Consider the following 20,596-nt stretch of genomic DNA (forward strand, 5'->3'; position numbering starts at 1 on the left):
CCATGGGGGGAGGAGTGGGGGTCTTGGGGGGGTCTCAGGGGGATTTTGGGGGGTACTGGGGTCCTTAGGGGAGCTCTTGGGGGGTCCCTGATGGATTTTGGGGGGTCCCTGAGGGGTTCTGGGGGTCCCTGGGGTTTTGTTTGGGTCTGGGGGTTTTTTGGGGGGGTCTGAGCCCGTTCCCCTCCCCCCAGCTGGAACAGGCCTTCGCCCAGCGCCTCCTGGACACCCTGGGGACCCCCCCCGGTCAATAAAGGCGGAAATGGGGGTCACCCCCGCCCCTCCCCCACCCCGGGGGTGTCACTGGCACTGGGGGAGGGGCGGGGGAGGGGGGGAGGGGACCCCAAAACCAAAGGAGGAGGAGACCCCCAAAACCTGAGAGGGGGGAGGGGCAGCCAGGGCGTGTCCAAAGAGGTTTTGGTGTTTATTGGGGGGTGGGTGGGGGAGGGGCAGGGGGTGGGGGAGGGGCGCCCCCGGGGGGCGGGGTCTCAGTCGTCCTTGAGCCCCCCAAACACCGAGGCCGGGACCTTCCTCTGCTCCAGCTGCACCTCTGGGGGCGGGGACACAGAAACGGGGGGCGGGGTCAGGGTGGGGGGGAGGGGGGGCAGGCACCCATCCCCCACCTGGGACCCCCACCCCCTCCCAATGTGCCCCTCCCCCAGTGCCCCTCCCCCATCCCCAGCCCCTTCCCCTCCTCCCCCGGTACCGTCAGGCCCCTCCCCTGCCCCTCCCCCTCCCTTTGCCCCTCCCCCCGGTACCGTCGGGCTCCTCCCCCTGCCCCTCCCCCTCCCTTTGCCCCTCCCCCGATACCATCGGGCTCCTCCCCTTGCCCCTCCCCCTTTATTTGCCCCTCCCCCCGGTACCGTCAGGCTCCTCCCCCTGCCCCTCCCCCTCCCTTTTGCCCCTCCCCCGGTACCGTCGGGCTCCTCCCCCTCCTCGTCCAGGTCGATCTCCTCGGGGTTCCCCTGCAGGGACAGCGGCGGCTCCGAGCCCGGCGCGGCCTCGGCCCTGAACCCCCAAAATCAGCAACAAAAACAGAAACACCCCAAAATCAGAAACAAAACCAGAAACACCCCAAAATCAGAAACAAAAACACCCCAAAATCAGCAACAAAAACAGAAACACCCCAATATCAGAAACAAAAACAGAAACACCCCAAAATCAGCAACAAGAACAGAAACACCCCCAAAATCAGAAACAGAAACACCCCAAAATCAGAAACGAAAACAGAAACAGACACCCCAAAATCAGTAACAAAAACAGAAACAGACACCCCAAAATCAGAAACAGACACCCCAAAATCAGCAACAAGAACAGAAACAGAAACACCCCAATATCAGAAACAAAAACACCCCAAAATCAGCCACAAAAACAGAAACAGACACCCCAAAATCAGTAACAAAAACAGAAACAGACACCCCAAAATCAGCAACAAGAACAGAAACAGGCACCCCAAAATCAGAAACAGAAACACCCCAAAATCAAAAACTGGGACCCCAAAATCAGAAGCAGAAACTGAAACAAAACCACTCCAAAATCAGCACCAGGACCCCAACATCAAAAACTGGGACCCCAAAATCACAAACACGAACCCCAGATCAGAAACAGAAGCACCCCAAAATCAGGAACAGAGACAGGAACAGCCCAAAATCAGAACCAGGGACCCCTAAAACCACCCAGGAACCCCAAATCAGCCCTGGGACCCCAAAATCAGAAACACAAACAGGGACAGAAACAGAAACCCCCAAAACCACCCAGAGACCCCAAATCAGAGACAGAGACAGAAAACAGAGACACCCCAAAATCAGCACTGGGGACCCCAAAATCAGAACCGGGGACCTCCACAATCACCCAGAGACCCCAAAATCAGCATGGAGACCCCCAGAGTCACCCTGTGCCCCCAAATCAGCACCAGGGACCCCAAAATCAGCACCAGGGACCCCAAATCAGCCCCCAGCACCCACAGGGAGAACTCGGAGGGGGGCGTGGCTGTGTAAAATGGGCGTGTCTGGGCAGGATGGGTGTGACAGTGGGTGTGGCCATGGCACTGGGTGTGTCAGTGGGCGTGGCCATGGGAGTGGGTGTGCCATGGTTAGGTGGGTGTGGCAGTGGGTGTGTCAGTGTTAGGTGGGTGTGGCAGTGGGTGTGGCCATCACAGTGGGTGCGTCAGTTAGGTGGGTGTGGCCGTGGCTGTGGGTGTGGCCATGGCAGGGTGGGTGTGTCAGTGGGCGTGGCCATGGCAGTGGGTGTGTCAGAGTTAGATGGGTGTGTCAGTGGGAGTGGCCGTGACAGTGGGTGTCTCAGTGTTAGGTGGGTGTGTCAGCGTTAGGTGGGTGTGTCAGTGGGCGTGGCCATGGCAGTGGGTGTGTCAGGTGGGTGTGGCAGTGGGAGTGGGTGTGTCAGTGTCAGGTGGTGTGTCAGTGGGCGTGGTCACGGCAGTGGGTGTGTCAGCATTAGGTGGGTGTGTCAGTGTCAGGTGGGTGTGTCAGTGGGCGTGGCCATGGCAGTGGGTGTGTCAGTGTTAGGTGGGTGTGTCAGTGGGCGTGGTCACGACAGTGGGTGTGTCAGTGTTAGGTGGGTGTGTCAGTGTTGGGTGTGTCAGTGTTAGGTGGGTGTGTCAGCGTTAGGTGGGTGTGGCCGTGGGCGTGGCCGTGGCTGTGGGCGTGTCATGGCAGGGTGAGTGTGTCAGTGGGCGTGGTCCCAGCAGTGGGTGTGTCAGGTGGGTGTGTCAGCGTTAGGTGGGTGTGGCCGTGGGCGTGGCCGTGGGCGTGTCTCACCTGACGAACAGCACCTGCTGGGCGGGGCGGGGCGTGTCCCGCTGGGCCTCGGCCGCCAGCGCCTCCGCGCGCTGCTCCAGCAGCTTCATCTCATCCAGGCCGCTCTGCCCCGGGGCCAGGTCGGACACTGCGGGGCGGGGACGGTCAGGGGGGCTCGGGACCCCCATGGGCACCCCACAGCACCCCTGGGACCCCCACAGCACCTCTGGGACCCCCCACAGCTCCCCTGGGACCCCCACAGGACCTGAGGCCAGGTCTGACACTGTGAGATGGGGAGGGTCAGGGGGCTCGGGACCCCCCATGGACACCCCCACTGCACCCCTGGGACCCCTCTGGGACCCCTCACGGCCCCTGGGACCCCCACAGGACCCAGGGCCAGGTCTGACACTGCAGCGTGGGGAGGGTCAGGGGGCCTCGGGACCACCAGGATCCCCCCACTGCACCCCTGGGACCCCCCATGGTCCCCTCTTGGACCCCCCTTATGAACCCTGAGACCCCCACAGCACCCCCAGGATCCCCACGGTGGTTTTGTTTCAGGACCCAGGGCCAGGTCGGACACTGCGGGGTGGGGACGGTCAGGGGGCTCGGGACCCCCATGGACACCCCCACTGCACCCCTGGGACCCCCACTGCACCCCTGGGACCCCTCTGGGACCCCTCACGGCCCCTGGGACCCCCACAGCACCCCCTGGGACCCCCACAGGACCCAGGGCCAGGTCTGACACTGCAGCGTGGGGAGGGTCAGGGGGCCTCGGGACCATGAGGATCTCCCCCACTGCACCCCTGGGACCCCCCCCATGGCCCTTGGGACCCCTCTTGGACCCCCCTTATGAACCCTGAGACCCCCACAGCACCCCCAGGACCAGGTCTGACACTGCGGGGTGGGGAGGGTTAGGGGGGCTTGGGACCCCCCCCATGGACACCCCCACAGCACCCAGGACCCCTCTGGGACCCCCTCACAGCCTCTGGGACCCCCATCATGGACCCTGGGACCCCCCCATGGCCACTGGGACCCTCCCACAGCCCCTGAGATCCCCCATGGCACCCCCAGGACCTGCCACGGGACCCCCCCATAGCCCTCAGGACTCCCCCATGGCCCCTCCTGGCGGTGCCCTACCTGTGCCCTACCTGTACCCTCACCTGTGCCCTACCTGTGCCCCTCTCACCTGTGCCCTACCTGTACCCCTCTCACCTGTACCCTCCCTGTGCCCTCCCCATGCCCCCTGGTGCCGTACCTGTGCTGTACCTGTACCCTCCCCGTGCCCCTCCTGGTGGTGCCATACCTGTACCCTCACCTGTGCCCTTCATGTTCCCCCGTGGTGCCGTACCTGTGCCCCCCGTGCCCCCCTGGCAGTGCTGCACCTGTGCCCTCCCCATTCCCATCACCTGTACCCTCACCTGTGCCCCCCAGTACCGTACCTGTGCCATACCTGTACCCCTCTCACCTGTACCCTCCCCATGCCCCCCATGCCCCCCTGGCATTCCTGTACCTGTGCCCTCCCCATTCCCATCACCTGTACCCTCACCTGTGCCCCCCAGTACCGTACCTGTGCCATACCTGTACCCCTCTCACCTGTACCCTCCCCGTGCCCCCCATGCCCCCGGTGCTGTACCTGTGCCCCCCGTGCCCCCCTGGCATTCCCGGACCTGTGCCCTCCCCATTCCCATCACCTGTACCCCCTGTGCCCCCCCCCAGCAGTGCCATACCTGTGCCATACCTGTACCCCTCACCTGTACCCCCTGTGCCCCACCCTGTGCCCCCCGTGCTCCCTGGCATCCCCGTACCTGTGCCCTCCCCAGTGCCATACCTGTGCCATACCTGTACCCTCCTCATACCCCCCTGTTGCCACACCTGTGCCCCCCTCCCCCAGTGCCACACCTGTGCCCCCCCATGTCCCCCCTGGTGGTGCCATACCTGTGCCCTCCCCATTCTCCTCACCTGTGTCCCCCCCGGTGCCACACCTGTGCCATTCTCACCTGTGCCCCCCATGCCCTGGTGCTGCCGTACCTGCACCGTACCTGTGCCCCCCATGCCCCCCTGGCAGTGCCATCCCTGTGCCCTCACCTGTGCCCCCTCTGCCCCTCCTGGCAGTGCCGTACCTGTGCCCTCACCTGTGCCCCACCCTGTGCCCCCCTGGCAGTGCCGTACCTGTGCCCTCACCTGTGCCCTCACCTGTGCCCCCTGACAGTGCCGTACCTGTACCATACCTGTGCCCTCCCCATTGCCATCACCTGTGCCCTCACCTGTGCCCCCCGTGACCCCTGGCATTGCCATACCTGTACCATACCTGTGCCCTCACCTGTGCCCCCCGTGACCCCTGGCAGTGCCGTACCTGTACCATACCTGTGCCCTCACCTGTGCCCCCTCTGCCCCTCCTGGCATTTCCGTACCTGTGCCCTCACCTGTGCCCTCACCTGTGCCCCCCATGCCCCCTGGCAGTGCCGTACCTGTGCCCTCACCTGTGCCCCCTCTGCCCCTCCTGGCATTTCCGTACCTGTGCCCTCACCTGTGCCCCCCGTGCCCCCTGGCATTGCCGTACCTGTGCCCTCACCTGTGCCCCCCGTGCCCCCTGGCAGTGCCGTACCTGTCCCGGTGGCGCTGCCCGACACCTTGAGCATCTGCGAGGCCATGAAGTTCACCTGGGTGTTGTAGGTGGCCTGGACGCTGCGCTTGATGCGCAGCATCTCCCGGATGGTGTCCTCGTTCCCGTGGCGGATCTCAAACTCCTTCCAGGTCTGCCAGAAACTGCCCGTGATCTGACAGACAGACAGACAGACACACAGACACCATCAGCATCTCAAACTGCTGCCAGAAACTGCCCGTGATCTGACAGACAGACAGACGGACAGACGGACAGACAGACACGATCAGCATCTCAAACTGCTGCCAGAAACTGCCCGTGATCTGACAGACAGACAGACGGACACACAGACAGACAGACATCATCAGCATCTCAAACTGCTGCCAGAAACTGCCCGTGATCTGACAGACAGACACACAGACAGACGGACACCATCAGCATCTCAAACTCCTTCCAGGTCTGCCAGAAACTGCCCGTGATCTGACAGACAGACAGACAGACACACAGACAGACAGACACCATCAGCATCTCAAACTCCTTCCAGGTCTGCCAGAAACTGCCCGTGATCTGACAGACAGACAGATGGACAGACACCATCAGCATCTCAAACTGCTGCCAGAAACTGCCCGTGATCTGACAGACAGACACACAGACAGACACAAAGACAGACAGACAGACAGGATCAGCATCTCAAACTCCTTCCAGGTCTGCCAGAAACTGCCCGTGATCTGACGGGACACACGGACAGGGTCAGCCCCTCCCAGTGTCCCCATTGTCCCCAGTGTCCCCAGTGTCCCCCCCAGTGTCCCCATTGTCCCCCCCAGTGTCCCCAGTCCATCCCAGTGTCCCCATTCCCTCCCATTGTCCCCAGTGTCCCCATTGTCCCCAGTGTCCCCAGTGTCCCCAGTCCCTCCCATTGTCCCCAGTGTCCCCAGTCCATCCCAGTGTCCCCAGTGTCCCCATTGTCCCCAGTCCATCCCATTGTCCCCATTGTCCCTCCCATTGTCCCCAGTGTCCCCAGTGTCCCTCCCAGTGTCCCCAGCCTCACCCTGGGGTCGCAGATCTGTGAGCAGTGTGTGGTCCCAGTGTCCCCAGTGTCCCCATTGTCCCCAGTGTCCCCAGTGTCCCCATTGTCCCCCCCAGTGTCCCCAGTCTCACCCTGGGGTCGCAGATCTGCGAGCAGAGAGTGACCCCAGTGACCCCAGTGTCCCCAGTCCCTCCCATTGTCCCCATTGTCCCCCCCAGTGTCCCCAGTGTCCCCAGTGTCCCCAGTCCATCCCAGTGTCCCCAGTCCATCCCAGTGTCCCCAGTGTCCCTCCCAGTGTCCCCAGTGTCCCCATTGTCCCCAGTGTCCCCATTGTCCCCATTGTCCCCAGTGTCCCCATTGTCCCCAGTGTCCCCCCCAGTGTCCCCAGCCTCACCCTGGGGTCGCAGATCTGTGAGCAGTAGGTGTAGATGGCGCGTGCCCGATCCACCTCGCCCAGCTTGCACTCCATGTCAGCGAAGCGCAGGCACAGCTCCCGCGCGGCGTCATCGCCCAGCACCTGGCACGGGACAGGGGCACTGCCACACCTGGCACCGCCAGCTGGGAGCAGCCGAGCCCACCCGGGACACCTGGCACCACCTGTGCCCACCCGGGACACCTGGCACCAGCTGGGAGCACCTGGGACACCTGGGACACCTGGCACCACCTGTGCCCACCTGGGACACCTGGCACCACCTGTGCCCACCCGGGACACCTGGCACCAGCTGGGACCAACCCTGCCCACCTGGGACACCTGGCACCAGCTGGGCCCACCTGGGACACCTGGCACCACCTGTGCCTCCCAGAGCCCACCTGGGACACCTGGCACCAGCTGGGCCCACCTGGGACACCTGGCACCACCTGTGCCCACCCGGGACACCTGGCACCAGCTGTGCCCACCTGGGACATCTGGCACCAGCTGGGACCAACCGTGCCCACCTGGGACACCTGGCACCAGCTGGGAGCAGCTAAGCCCACCTGGCACCAGCTCTGCCTCCCAGTGCCCCCTTGGGACACCTGGCACCAGCTGGGAGCAGCCCTGCCCACCTGGGACACCTGGCACCACCCGTGCCTCCCAGTGCCCACCTGGGACACCTGGCACCAGCTGGGACCAACCATGCCCACCTGGGACACCTGGCACCACCTGTGCCTCCCAGTGCCCACCTGGCACCAGCTGGGAGCAGCCCTGCCCACCCGGGACACCTGGCACCAGCTGGGACCAGCCAAGCCCACCCGGGACACCTGGCACCAGCTGTGCCCACCTGGGACACCTGGCACCAGCTGGGAGCAACTGTGCCCACCTGGGACACCTGGCACCACCTGTGCCCACCTGGCACCAGCTGGGACCAGCTCTGCCTCCCAGTGCCCACCTGCCACACCTGGCACCAGCTGTGCCTCCCAGTGCCCACCTGTACCTACCTGGCACCAGCTGTGCCTCCCAGTGCCCACCTGGGACCAGCTGTGCCCACCTGTGCCTCCCAGTGCCCACCTGGGATACCTGGCACCAGCTGTGCTGCCCAGTGTCTGTCCCCAGTGCCACCTGGGACCAGCTGTGCCCATCTGTGCCCATCTGTGCCCACCTGTACCCTCCTGTGCAACCTGGGACCACCTGTACACACCCTGGGACACCTGGCACCAGCTGTGCCTCCCAGTGCCCACCTGTGCCACCCAGCACCTGCGGACAGCGACGGTGGCACTTGGGACCATCTGTGCACACCTGTGTCCCCCAGTGCCACCTGGGACCAGCTGTGCCCACCTGTGTGCCTTGTACCCACCTGTACCCTCCTGTGCCCACCTGTGCCATCTGTGCCCGGCTGTGTCCCCTTCTACCCACCTGTTCCACCCAGTGCCCACCTGGGACCAGCTGTACCCACCTGTGCCCACACCTGTGCGTGACCCCAAAGAGCTCTGGGTACCCCTCTCTGTGCCCCCAGGTGTGCCCAGGTGTGCCAGGTGTGCCCAGGTGGGTACCTCGATGGCTCTCTGGTAGATGGGGCACGTGTGGGTGACCCAGCCCCAGGTGTGCCCAGGTGTGTGTGCCCAGGTGTGCCAGGTGTGTGCCAGGTGTGTGCCCAGGTGTGTGCCCAGGTGTGTGTGCCCAGGTGTGCCAGGTGTGTGCCAGGTGTGTGCCCAGGTGTGTGCCCACCTCGATGGCTCTCTGGTAGATGGGGTGCGTGTGGGTGACCCAGCCCCAGGTGTGCCCAGGTGTGCCCAGGTGTGCCCAGGTGTGTGGGTACCTCGATGGCTCTCTGGTAGATGGGGTGCGTGTGGGTGACCCCAAAGAGCTCGGCTGCCCGCTGGATGTAGATGTGGAACCCAGCCCCAGGTGTGTGCCCAGGTGTGCCCAGGTGTGCCCAGGTGTGTGCCCAGGTGTGTGCCCAGGTGTGTGCCCAGGTGTGTGCCAGGTGTGTGGGTACCTCGATGGCTCTCTGGTAGATGGGGCGCGTGTGGGTGACCCAGCCCCAGGTGTGCCCAGGTGTGTGCCCAGGTGTGTGCCAGGTGTGTGCCCACCTCGATGGCTCTCTGGTAGATGGGGTGCGTGTGGGTGACCCAGCCCCAGGTGTGCCCAGGTGTGCCAGGTGTGTGCCCAGGTGTGTGTCCAGGTGGTTCCCAGGTGTGTGCCCACCTCGATGGCTCTCTGGTAGATGGGGCGCGTGTGGGTGACCCCGAAGAGCTCGGCTGCCCGCCGGATGTAGATGTGGAACATGTCGCGCTGCTGCTCGGGGGGCACCGCCCGCGTGCCGCGCTCGTACACGGCCATGGCGCGGCGCGCCAGCCCAAACTGCTCCTCCAGGCGCGCGTACAGCAGGTAGATGGCTGGGGGACGGACAGACGGACGGACAGGGGGACAGACAGGGGCAGGGCACAGACGGGACAGACAGGGACAGAGGGACAGACAGGGGCAGGGAACAGACAGACAGGGGGACAGACAGGGACAGAAGGACAGATGGGATAGACAGGGACAGAGGGACAGACGGGGGGACAGACAGGGACAGACAGGGACAGAAGGACAGATGGGATAGACAGGGACAGAGGGACAGACGGGGGGACAGACAGGGGCAGGACACAGGGGCAGAGGGACAGACAGGGGCAGGGAACAGACAGGGACAGAGGGACAGACAGGGACAGAGGGACAGACGGACAGGGGGACAGACAGGGGATAGACAGGGACAGACGGGATAGACAGGGACAGAGGGACAGATGGGGGGACAGACAGGGGCAGGGGACAGACAGGGGGACAGACAGGGGATAGACAGGGACAGAGGGACAGGGATGGGGACAGGGAAGGACGGGACAGAGACAGGGGGACACACAGGACAGGCAGGGATAGGGACAAGGGGACACAGGGACACGGACAGACAGACAGGGAGAGAGGGACAGAGAGGGGAGAGGGACAGAGGGGACAGTCAGGACAGATGGGACAGAGACAGGGGGACACACAGAATAGACAGGGATAGGGACAAGGGGACACACAGGACAGGAGGGGACAGGGACAGGGACAGGGATGGGGATGGGATGGGAGGGACAAGGACAGGGACATGGGAATATGGAGGGGACAGAAGGGACAAAGAGGGACAGGGATAGGGACAGGGGGACACACGGGGACGGGGACAGGGACAAGACAGGGATGGGGTGAGGGGACAAGGACAGGGACAGGGACATGGGGGCAGGAACAGGGACAGGAGGGGACAGGGAGGGGACAGGGAGGAGATAGGGGCAGGGGGACAGGGACAGGGGACATGGACAGGAGGGAACAGGGACATGGGGACACACAGGAGGGACAGTCAGGGGACAGGGACAGAGGGACAGGGAGGGGACAGCCAGGGGACAGGGACATGGGGACACAGGGGACAGACAGGGACATGGGGATATGGAGGGGACAGGGATGGGACAGCCAGGGGACAGGGACATAGGGACAGGAGCATGAGGGACACGGACAGGGGACAGGGAGGGACAGTGAGAGGACAGCCAGGGACAGGAACAGGGGACAGGGACAGGGGACAGTGATAGGGTGAGGGGACGGGGCAAAGGAGAGGAACAGGGACAAGGGACAGTGAAGAGACAGGGACAGGGAGGGGACAGTGAGGGGACAGGGATACCTGCCATGTCCCCACTGTCCCCCATGTCCCCAGTGTCCCCCCATATCCCCCAATGTCCTCCTGTCCCCAATGTCCCCAGAGTCCCCCATGTCCCTGATGTCCCCCAACACCCCCAATGTCCCCCATGTCTCTCCCATGTCCCTTGGGTCCCACCCGTCCCCAGTGTCCCCTATGTCCCCAATGTCCCCAATGTCCTCATTGTCCCTCACATCCCCCAATGTCCCCATATCCCCCAATGTCCCCCATCCCCAATGCCCCCTGATGTCCTCACTGCCCCCCATGTCCCCAGTGTCCCCAATGTCCCCATATCCCCCAATGTCTCCCCATGACCGCGAAGCCCCCAATGTCCCCAATGTCCCCAATGTCCCCAATGTCCCCCAACGCCCCCAATGTCCCCAATGTCCCCAATGACCCCAATGACCCCACTGCCCCAGTGTCCTCAATGCCCCCAATGTCCCCAATGCTGCCAACACCCTCAATGTCCCCACTCCCCCCATGTCCCCCGATGTCCCCAATGCCCCCAGTGTGCCCCATTGCCCCATGTCCCCACTGCCCCCCATGTCCCCAATGCCCACTCATGCCCCCAATGTCCCCAGTGCCTCCAACATCCCCAATGTCCCCACTCTCCTCCATGTCCCCACTGCCCCCCATGTCCCCATAGACCCCATGTCCCCATATCCCCCCATGTCCCCACTGCCCCCCATGTCCCCATATCCCCCCATGTCCCCATAGACCCCATGTCCCCATATCCCCCCATGTCCCCACTGCCCCCCATGTCCCCATATCCCCCCATGTCCCCAGTGCCCCCCCCGTGTCCCCGTGTCCCCTGTCCTACTCTTGGCGTGCTGGGGGGGGCACCCGTCCAGCGCCTGCTCAAAGAGGTCCCGGGCCCGCTCCAGCTTCCGGCCCCCGTACCGGGCCACGAACTTGGACAGGTACGTGAGCCACAGGTCCCCGACGTGCGGCCAGCGGAACAGCGCGATGCCGCGCTCGTAGGCCTGGGGGGACAGTGGGGACATCGGGGACATTGGGGACACCACAGGAACAGCGCGATGCCACGCTCGTAGGCCTGAGGGGACAGTGGGGACATTGGGGACATTGGGGACATGGTGGCACCACAGGAACAGCGCGATGCCGCGCTCGTAGGCCTGGGGGGACAGTGGGGACATTGGGGACATGGTGACACCAGCGGAACAGCGCGATGCCACGCTTGTAGGCCTGAGGGGACAGTGGGGACAGTGGGGACATTGGGGACATGGTGACACCACGGGAACAGCGCGATGCCACGCTCGTAGGCCTGGGGGGACAGTGGGGACATTGGGGACATCGGCATGGGGACATTGGGGACATGGTGGCACCAGCGGAACAGCGTGATGCCATGCTTGTAGGCCTGGGGGGACATTGGGGACAGTGGGGACATGGTGACACCACAGGAACAGCGCGATGCCACGCTCGTAGGCCTGGGGGGACAGTGGGGACATTGGGGACATCGGCATGGGGACATGGTGGCACCAGCGGAACAGCGCGATGCCATGCTTGTAGGCCTGGGGGGACAGTGGGGACATTGGGGACATGGTGACACCACAGGAACAGCGCGATGCCACGCTCGTACGCCTGAGGGGACATTGGGGACAGGGACACTGGCATGGGGACCGTGCCACCAGCAGGACAGCGCAATGCCACATCCGTGTGCCCATGGGGACACCCTTGTGAGCCACAGGGTCACTGTGGTGTCCCCAACTCCCTCCTGGGGTGTCCCCAACACCTTCCTGGGGTGTCCCACCCAAACCCTCCAGCCACAGGGTGTCCCCAGCCCCTCTCAGTGTCCCCAGCCCCTCCCAGTGTCCCCAACTTCTCTCTCAGTGTCCCCAGCCCCTCCCAGTGTCCCCAATTTCTCTCTCAGTGTCCCCAACTTCTCTCTCAGTGTCCCCAATTTCTCTCTCTGTGTCCCCAGCCCCTCTCAGTGTCCCCAACTTCTCTCTCAGTGTCCCCAGCCCCTCTCAGTGTCCCCAGCCCCTCTCTGGCTGTCCCCAGCTGCTCCCCCAGGTGTCCCCATCCCCGTGCTGTGTTGTGCTGTCCCTGCAGTGTCCCCAGGTGTCCCAGGATGATTCCAGTTGTCCCCAGCTGTCCCCAGTGTCCTGTGTCACCCTGAAGCTGTCCCCAGTGTCCCCAGGTATCCCCAGCTCCCCCAGCTGTCCCTGGCTGTCCCCAGTGTCCCGCAGTGTCCCCAGGTGTCCCTGCAGTGTCCCTGGCTGTCCCCAGTGTCCCCTTGAAGCTGTCCTCGCAGCGGCCATGCTCCCCCAGTTCCCCCCAGCTGTCCCTATCTGTCCCAGCAGTGTCCCCAGTGTCTCTGGCTGTCCCCAGCTGTCCCTAGCTGTCCGTGCAGTGTCCCCAGTGTCCCCAGTGTCCCCAGCTGTCCCTGCAGTGTCCCTGTGTCACCTTGAAGCTGTCCTCGAAGCGGCCGTGCTCCCCCAGTTCCTGCACTGTCCCAGCTGTCCCAGTGTCCCCACTGTCCCCATTGTCCCCGGCTGTCCCTGCAGTGTCCCCATTGTCCCTGCAGTGTCCCTGCAGTGTCCCTGTGTCACCTTGAAGCTGTCCTCGAAGTGGCCGTGCTCCCCCAGCTCCCCCCAGCTCCCGCATTGTCCCAGCTGTCCCCAGCTGTCCCCAGTGTCCCCAGTGTCCCTGCAGTGTCCCCAGTGTCACCTTGAAGCTGTCCTCGAAGCGGCCGTGCTCCCCCAGCTCCCCCCAGCTCCCACCATTGTCCCAGCTGTCCCCAGCTGTCCCCAGTGTCCCTGCAGTGTCCCTGCAGTGTCCCCAGTGTCCCTGGCTGTCCCCAGCTGTCCCCAGTGTCCCTGCAGTGTCCCCGTGTCACCTTGAAGCTGTCCTCGAAGCGGCCGTGCTCCTCCAGCAGCAGCGCGTAGTTGATGACGATCTGGGGGGTGGCGATGCGCAGGTCCAGGATGCGCTCGTACACACTGCGGGTGGACTGGGGACACCAGGGACACCAGGGGACACCAGGGGACAGGGACAGGGACAGGGACAGCAGGGGACACGGACAGGGACAGGGACAGGAGAGGATATGGACAGGGACACCAGGGGACAGCAGGGGACAGCAGGGGACAGGGACAGGGACAGCAGGGGACACGGACAGGGACAGCAGGGGACACCAGGGGACAGGGACACCAGGGACACCAGGGGACACGGACAGGGACAGCAGGGGACAGGGACAGCAGGGGATATGGACAGGGACACCAGGGGACAGCAGGGGACAGGGACAGGGACAAGGATGGGGACACGACAGGGATGGGGACAAGACAGGGACACCAGGAGGACACCAGGAGGACACCAGGGGACAGCAGGAGGATATGGGGGACAGGGATGGGGACAGGGACAAGGATGGGGACAGGACCGGGACACCAGGGGGACATGGGGACAGAGGGACACCAGGGGGACATGGGGACACCAGGGGACAGGGACATGGGGACAGGAACGGGGGACACAGGACATGGGGACAGAGGGACATGGGGACACAGGGACAGAGACAGAGGAGACATGGGGATACAGGGACACGGGGACAGGAGGACGCAGGGACATGGGGACAGGAGGACAGGGACAATGATACGCAGGGACATGGGGACAGAGGGGACAGAGAGAGGGACACAGGGACACAGGGACAGGGACAGAGGGGACAGCAAGGTCACAGCCACGCCCTGCACGATGTCCCCACACCAGCCCCACCCCCCAGGTGTGCCCAATGCCCACCCCGACGCCCCAAGGTGTCCCCCAGGTGTCCCCCCAGGGTCCCCAGGTGTCCCACACATTCACAGAGGTGTCTCCCAGGTGTGCCCAGGTGTCCCCTATGCCCACGCTGATGTACCCAGGTGCCCTCAGGTGTGTCCCCATGGCCCCAGCTGTCCCCAGGGTGCCCAGGTGTGTGCCCATGTTCCCAGGTGTGTGCCCATGTCCCCAGGTGTGCCCAGGTGCCCACCTGGAAGGTGCCCATGTTCTCCTCCAGGTCTGCCAGCATGGCCCACACCCATCCCAACATCCCCAGGTGTGTGCCCAGGTGTGTCCCCATGTCCCCAGGTGTGCCCAGGTGTGTGCCCAGGTGTGTTCCCAGGTATATCCCCATGTCCCCAGGTGTGTCTCCAGGTGTGTCCCCATGGCCCCAGCTGTCCCCAGGTGCCCAGGTGTGCCCAGGTGCCCACCTGGAAGGTGCCCAGGCTCTCCTCCAGGTCTGCCAGCATGGCCCACACCCATCCCCAGCTGTACTCAGGTATATCCCCGTGTCTCCAGGTGTGTCCCCAGGTGTGTCCCCAGGTGTGTGCCCAGGTGTGTCCCCATGTCCCCAGGTGTGTCCCCAGGTGTGTGCCCAGGTGTGTCCCCAGGTGTGTGCCCAGGTGTGTCCCCATGTCCCCAGGTGTGTCCCCAGGTGTGTGCCCAGGTGTGTGCCCACCTGGAAGGTGCCCAGGCTCTCCTCCAGGTCTGCCAGCATTGCCCACACCCATCCCAACATCCCCAGGTGTGTGCCCAGGTGTGTCCCCATGTCCCCAGGTGTGTGCCCAGGTGTGTGCCCAGGTGTGTGCCCAGGTGTGTGCCCACCTGGAAGGTGCCCAGGCTCTCCTCCAGGTCTGCCAGCATCGCCCACACCCTCAGGTTCTTGTAGAGCCGGTTCTGCACGGGCTCCGAGCTGTCGAAGTACTCGGCCCGGCGGGAGGGGAGAGCCGTGGCTTTCTGGGGGAAAAACGGGGGAAAATGGTGAAAATGGGGGGAAAAGGGGAAATGGGGGGGGAAACGGGGAAAAACTGAGGAAAAAGGGGGAAAAAACAGAGGAAAAAATAGGGGAAAAGGGGGGGAAAAAGGGAGAAAATGGGAAAAAACAAGGGGGAAAAAGGGGGGAAAATGGAGGGAAAACGGGGAAAAAGGAGAAAAAAGGGAAAAAAAACAGAAGAAAAAATAGGGAAAAAGGGGGGGAAATGGGGAAAAATTGATGAAAAAAGGGGAAAAAGGGGGAAATGGGAAAAATGGGGAAAAATGGGGGGAAAGGGGGAAAAATGAGGGAAAAAAACAGGGAAAAAGGGGGAGGAAGGGGAAAAAGGGGGGAAAATGGGGAAAAACGGGGGAAATTATGAAAATGGGGGAAATGGGGGAAATTGTGAAGATAGGGAAAAATGGGGGAATGGGGGAAAGTGGAGAAAATGGGGAAAATTGTGAAAATGGGGGGGAAATGGGGGAATGGGAAAATGGGGGGGAAAACAGGGAAAATGGGGGGAAATGGGGAAATGTGGGAAAAAAGGGAAAATGGGGAAAACGGGGAAAACGGAGTGCCCTATTTTTGGGGTCCCCCCATTTTTGGGGTGCCCTGTTTTTGGGGTGCCCTGTTTTTGGGGTCCTTATTTTCTGGGTGCCTCATTTTTGGGGTGACCTTTTTTTTGGCTTCCCCATTTTTCGGGTTCCCCATTTTTGGGGTGTCCTGTTTTTGGATTCTCCATTTTCAGGGTTCCAAATTTTTGGGGTTGTCCTGTTTTTGGGGTGCCCCCATTTTCGGGGTGCCCTGTTTTTGGGGTGCCCTGTTTTTGGATTCCCCATTTTCGGGATGCCCTGTTTTTGGGGTCCCCCCATTTTTAGGGTTCCCCCTTTTTGGGGTGCCCTGTTTTTGGGGTCCCCCCATTTTCGGGATGCCCTCCCATTTTCAGGGTTCCCCATTTTCGGGGTGCCCTGTTTTTGGGGTCCCCATTTTCGGGTCCCCCCATTTTCGGGGTTCCCCATTTTTGGGGTCCCCCCATTTTTGTGGTGCCCCGTTTTTGGAGTGCCCCCATTTTCGGGGTGCCCTGTTTTTGGGTCCCCCCATTTTCGGGGTGCCCTGTTTTTGGATTCCCCATTTTCAGGCTCCCCCCATTTTCGGGGTTCCCCGTTTTTGGGGTCCCCCCATTTTTGTGGTGCCCCGTTTTTGGGGTCCCCCCATTTTCGGGGTACCCTGTTTTTGGGTCCCCCCATTTTTGGGGTGCCCTGTTTTGGGATTCCCCATTTTCAGGGTCCCCCCATTTTTGTGGTGCCCCGTTTTTGGAGTGCCCCCATTTTCGGGGTGCCCTGTTTTTGGGTCCCCCCATTTTTGGGGTGCCCTGTTTTTGGATTCCCCATTTTCAGGGTCCCCCCATTTTCGGGGTGCCCCGTTTCCGGGGTGCCCTCACCCTCAGCACGGCGAGCGCCTCCTGGTGGCGCTGGTGGCGCAGCTCCAGCTCCCCAAACTCGCACCAGACGGCGGCGAGGTCCTCGACACGGCGGAACCGCACCCGGGTGGCCCGGGACAGGATGGACCTGGCCTGGGGACACCATTGGGGACATTGGGGACACCATTGGGACACCGGGGACACTGGGACAGGGACAGGAACCGCACCCGGGTGGCCCGGGACAGGATGGACCTGGCCTGGGGACACCATTGGGGACATTGGGGACACCATTGGGGACATTGGGGACACTGGGACAGGGACAGGAACCGCACCCGGGTGGCCCGGGACAGGATGGACCTGGCCTGGGGACAGTGGGGACATTGGGGACACCATTGGGACACTGGGGACACTGGGACAGGATGGACCTGGCCTGGGGACAGTGGGGACATCATTGGGGACATCACTGGGGACAGGATGGACCTGGCCTGGGGACACCACTGGGGACATTGGGGACATCACTGGGGACACTGGGACAGGGACAGGATGGAGCTGGCCTGGGGACACTGTGGACATGGGGGCACAGGAGGGGGCAGGCCTGGGGGAAACAGACAGGTCTGGGGGTCCCAAGTGGGTCTGGGGGTGTCCCTCAGGTTTAGGGGTCCCTCAGGATTTTTGGGTCCCTCAGGTTTAGGGGTCCCTCGGGTTCAGGGGTCCCCCAGGTTTGGGTGTCCCTCGGGGTTCAGATGTCCCAGACTGTTTTGGGGGTGTCCCACAGGATTTGGGGGTCCCAGGTGGGTCTGGGGGTGTCCCTCAGGATTTGGTGTCCCTCAGGATTTTGGGGGTCCCAGGATGTTTTGGGGTGTCCCTCAGGATGTGGGGGTCCCAGGCAGATTTTGGGGATGTCCCTCAGGATTTTGGTGTCCCCCAGGTTTGGGGTGTCCCTCAGATTTAGGGCCCCCCCAGGTTTGGGGTGTCCCTCAGGTTTGGGGGTCCCTCAGGGTTCAGATGTCCCAGACTGTTTTAGGGGCGTCCCTCAGGGTTTGGGGGTCCCAGGCAGATTTTGGGGATGTCCCTCAGGATTTTGGTGTCCCCCAGGATTTTGGGGTCCCCCAGGTTTGGGGTGTCCCCCAGGTTTGGGGTGTCCCTCAGGGTTCAGATGTCCCAGACTGTTTTGGGGGTGTCCTACAGGATTTGGGGGTCCCAAGTGGGTCTGGGGGTGTCCCTCAGGATTTGGTGTCCCTCAGGATTTTGGGGTCCCAGGATGTTTTGGGGGTGTCCCTCAGGGTTTGGGGGTCCCAGGCAGATTTTGGGGATGTCCCTCAGGATTTTGTTGTCCCTCAGGATTTTGGTGTCCCCCATGTTTGGGGGTCCCTCGGGGTTCAGATGTCCCAGACTGTTTTGGGGGTGTCCCTCAGGGTTTGGGGGTCCCAGGCAGATTTTGGGGATGTCCCTCAGGATTTTGGTGTCCCCCAGGTTTAGGGGTCCCTTGGGGTTCAGATGTCCCAGACTGTTTTGGGGGTGTCCCTCAGGGTTTGGGGGTCCCAGGTGGGTCCGGGGGTGTCCCTCAGGATTTTGGTGTTCCCCAGGTTTGGGGTGTCCCTCAGATTTAGGGCCCCCCCAGGTTTGGGGTGTCCCCCAGGATTTTTGTGTCCCCCAGGTTTGGGGGTCCCTCAGGGTTCAGATGTCCCAGACTGTTTTGGGGGTCTCCCTCAGGGTTTGGGGGTCCCAGGTGGGTCCGGGGGTGTCCCTCGGGGTTCAGGGATCCCATGCAGGGTTTTGGGGCGCCCCCCGGGTGGGTTTTGGGGGGTCCCCTGCTCACGTCGTCCAGCTGCCCGTTGTCCTCGTAGAATCGCGCGAAGGCCACCCAGAGCTCGTGGGGGCGGCCGGTGGCGCGCTGGGGATCCACGGTGCGCACGGCCTCCGTGAACGTCTGGATGATCTGGGACGGACAAACGGACAGTCAGGGGACACTGGGGACAGCCAGGGGACAGCAGGGGACAGCCAGGGGACATTGGGGACAGTGGGGACAGCCAGGGGACAGCCAGGGGACACTGGGGACAGCCAGGGGACAGTGGGGACAGCCAGGGGACGTGCTGGGGATCCACGGTGCGCACGGCCTCTGTGAACGTCTGGATGATCTGGGACGGACAGGGGGACATTGGGGACATCAGGGGACACTGGGGACAGCCAGGGACAGCCAGGGGACAGCCAGGGCACAGTCAGGGGACACTGGGGATCCACGGTGCGCACGGCCTCCGTGAACGTCTGGATGATCTGGGACGGACAAACGGACAGTCAGGGGACACTGGGGACAGCCAGGGGACAGCCAGGGGACACTGGGGACAGCCAGGGGACACTGGGGACATTGGGGACAGCCAGGGACAGGGGGACAGGGGGACAGTCAGAGGACACTGGGGATCCACGGTGCGCACGGCCTCCGTGAACGTCTGGATGATCTGGGATGGATAGGGGGACAAACGGACAGTCAGGGGACACTGGGGACAGCCAGGGGACAGCCAGGGGACAGTGGGGACAGCCAGGGGACGCGCTGGGGATCCACGGTGCGCACGGCCTCCGTGAATGTCTGGATGATCTGGGACGGACAAACGGACAGTCAGGGGACACTGGGGACAGCCAGGGGACACTGGGGACACTGGGGACAGCCAGGGGACAGCCAGGGGACAGCCAGGGGACATTGGGGACAGCCAGGGACAGGGGGACAGGGGGACAGCCAGGGGGTGCACTGGGGATCCACGGTGCGCACGGCCTCCGTGAACGTCTGGATGATCTGGGACGGACAAACGGACAGTCAGGGGACACTGGGGACAGCCAGGGGACAGCCAGGGACAGCCAGGGGACACTGGGGACACTGGGGACAGTCAGGGGACACTGGGGACACTGGGGACAGCCAGGGGACAGCCAGGGGACACTGGGGATCCACGGTGTGCACGGCCTCCGTGAACGTCTGGATGATCTGGGACGGACAGGGGGACAAACGGACAGTCAGGGGACACTGGGGACACTGGGGACACTGGGGACAGCCAGGGGACAGTCAAGGGACATTGGGGATAGCAGGGGACAGGGGGACAGCCAGGGGACAGCCAGGGGACAGTCAGCAGGGGACAGGGGGACAGCCAGGGGACAGGGGGACAGCCAGGGACAGGGGGACATCAGGGGACACTGGGGACAGCCAGGGGACAGTCAGGGGACATCAGGGGACATTGGGGATAGCAGGGGACAGGGGGACAGCCAGGGGACAGCCAGGGGACAGTCAAGGGACAGGGGGACAGCCAGGGGACAGTCCGGGGTGCACTGGGGATCCACGGTGCGTACGGCCTCCGTGAACGTCTGGATGATCTGGGATGGACAGGGGGACATTGGGGACATCAGGGGACACTGGGGACAGCCAGGGACAGGGGGACAGGGGGACAGCCAGGGGACGCGCTGGGGATCCATGGTGCGCACGGCCTCTGTGAACGTCTGGATGATCTGGGACGGACAGGGGGACATTGGGGACATCAGGGGACATTGGGGACAGCCAGGGACAGCCAGGGGACACTGGGGACATTGGGGACAGCCAGGGGACAGTCAGAGGACACTGGGGATCCACGGTGCGCACGGGGACAAACGGACAGTCAAAGGACATTGGGGACAGCCAGGGGACATCCGGGGATAGCCAGGGGACAGCAGAGGACAGTCAGGGGACATTGGGGACATTGGGGACAGTCAGGGGGCATGCTGGGGATCCTCCGTGAACGTCTGGATGATGTGGGATGGACAGGGGGACATTGGGGACAGCCAGGGGACATTGGGGACAGTCAGAGGGTGCGCTGGGGATCCTCTGTGAACGTCTGGATGATGTGGGATGGACAGGGGGACACTGGGGACAGCCAGGGGACAGTGGGGACAGCCAGGGGACAATGGGGACAGCCAGAGGACAGCAGGAG

At 63.4% G+C, this 20,596-nt stretch overlaps 1 protein-coding gene across 1 annotated transcript in view; it reads right to left on the reverse strand.

Moving 5' to 3' along the window:
* Positions 1 to 402: 402 nt before the first annotated feature.
* XAB2 (XPA binding protein 2) overlaps positions 403 to 20,596 on the reverse strand; it is a 37,025-nt gene continuing 16,831 nt past the window's right edge. The window contains exons 9-19 of the mRNA XM_036405396.2: positions 18,469 to 18,588; positions 16,671 to 16,802; positions 15,082 to 15,213; positions 13,352 to 13,465; positions 11,315 to 11,477; positions 9,006 to 9,196; positions 6,777 to 6,899; positions 5,359 to 5,530; positions 2,775 to 2,901; positions 914 to 1,005; positions 403 to 547 (exon numbers count right to left, since the gene is read on the reverse strand). Coding sequence (XP_036261289.2) covers positions 486 to 547; positions 914 to 1,005; positions 2,775 to 2,901; positions 5,359 to 5,530; positions 6,777 to 6,899; positions 9,006 to 9,196; positions 11,315 to 11,477; positions 13,352 to 13,465; positions 15,082 to 15,213; positions 16,671 to 16,802; positions 18,469 to 18,588 — 1,428 coding nt within the window. The 3' untranslated portion in view covers positions 403 to 485. The remainder of the gene's footprint in view (positions 548 to 913; positions 1,006 to 2,774; positions 2,902 to 5,358; positions 5,531 to 6,776; positions 6,900 to 9,005; positions 9,197 to 11,314; positions 11,478 to 13,351; positions 13,466 to 15,081; positions 15,214 to 16,670; positions 16,803 to 18,468; positions 18,589 to 20,596) is intronic.

This window comes from Molothrus ater, chromosome 37, assembly GCF_012460135.2.
Source record: "Molothrus ater isolate BHLD 08-10-18 breed brown headed cowbird chromosome 37, BPBGC_Mater_1.1, whole genome shotgun sequence".
Taxonomy (NCBI): domain Eukaryota; kingdom Metazoa; phylum Chordata; class Aves; order Passeriformes; family Icteridae; genus Molothrus; species Molothrus ater.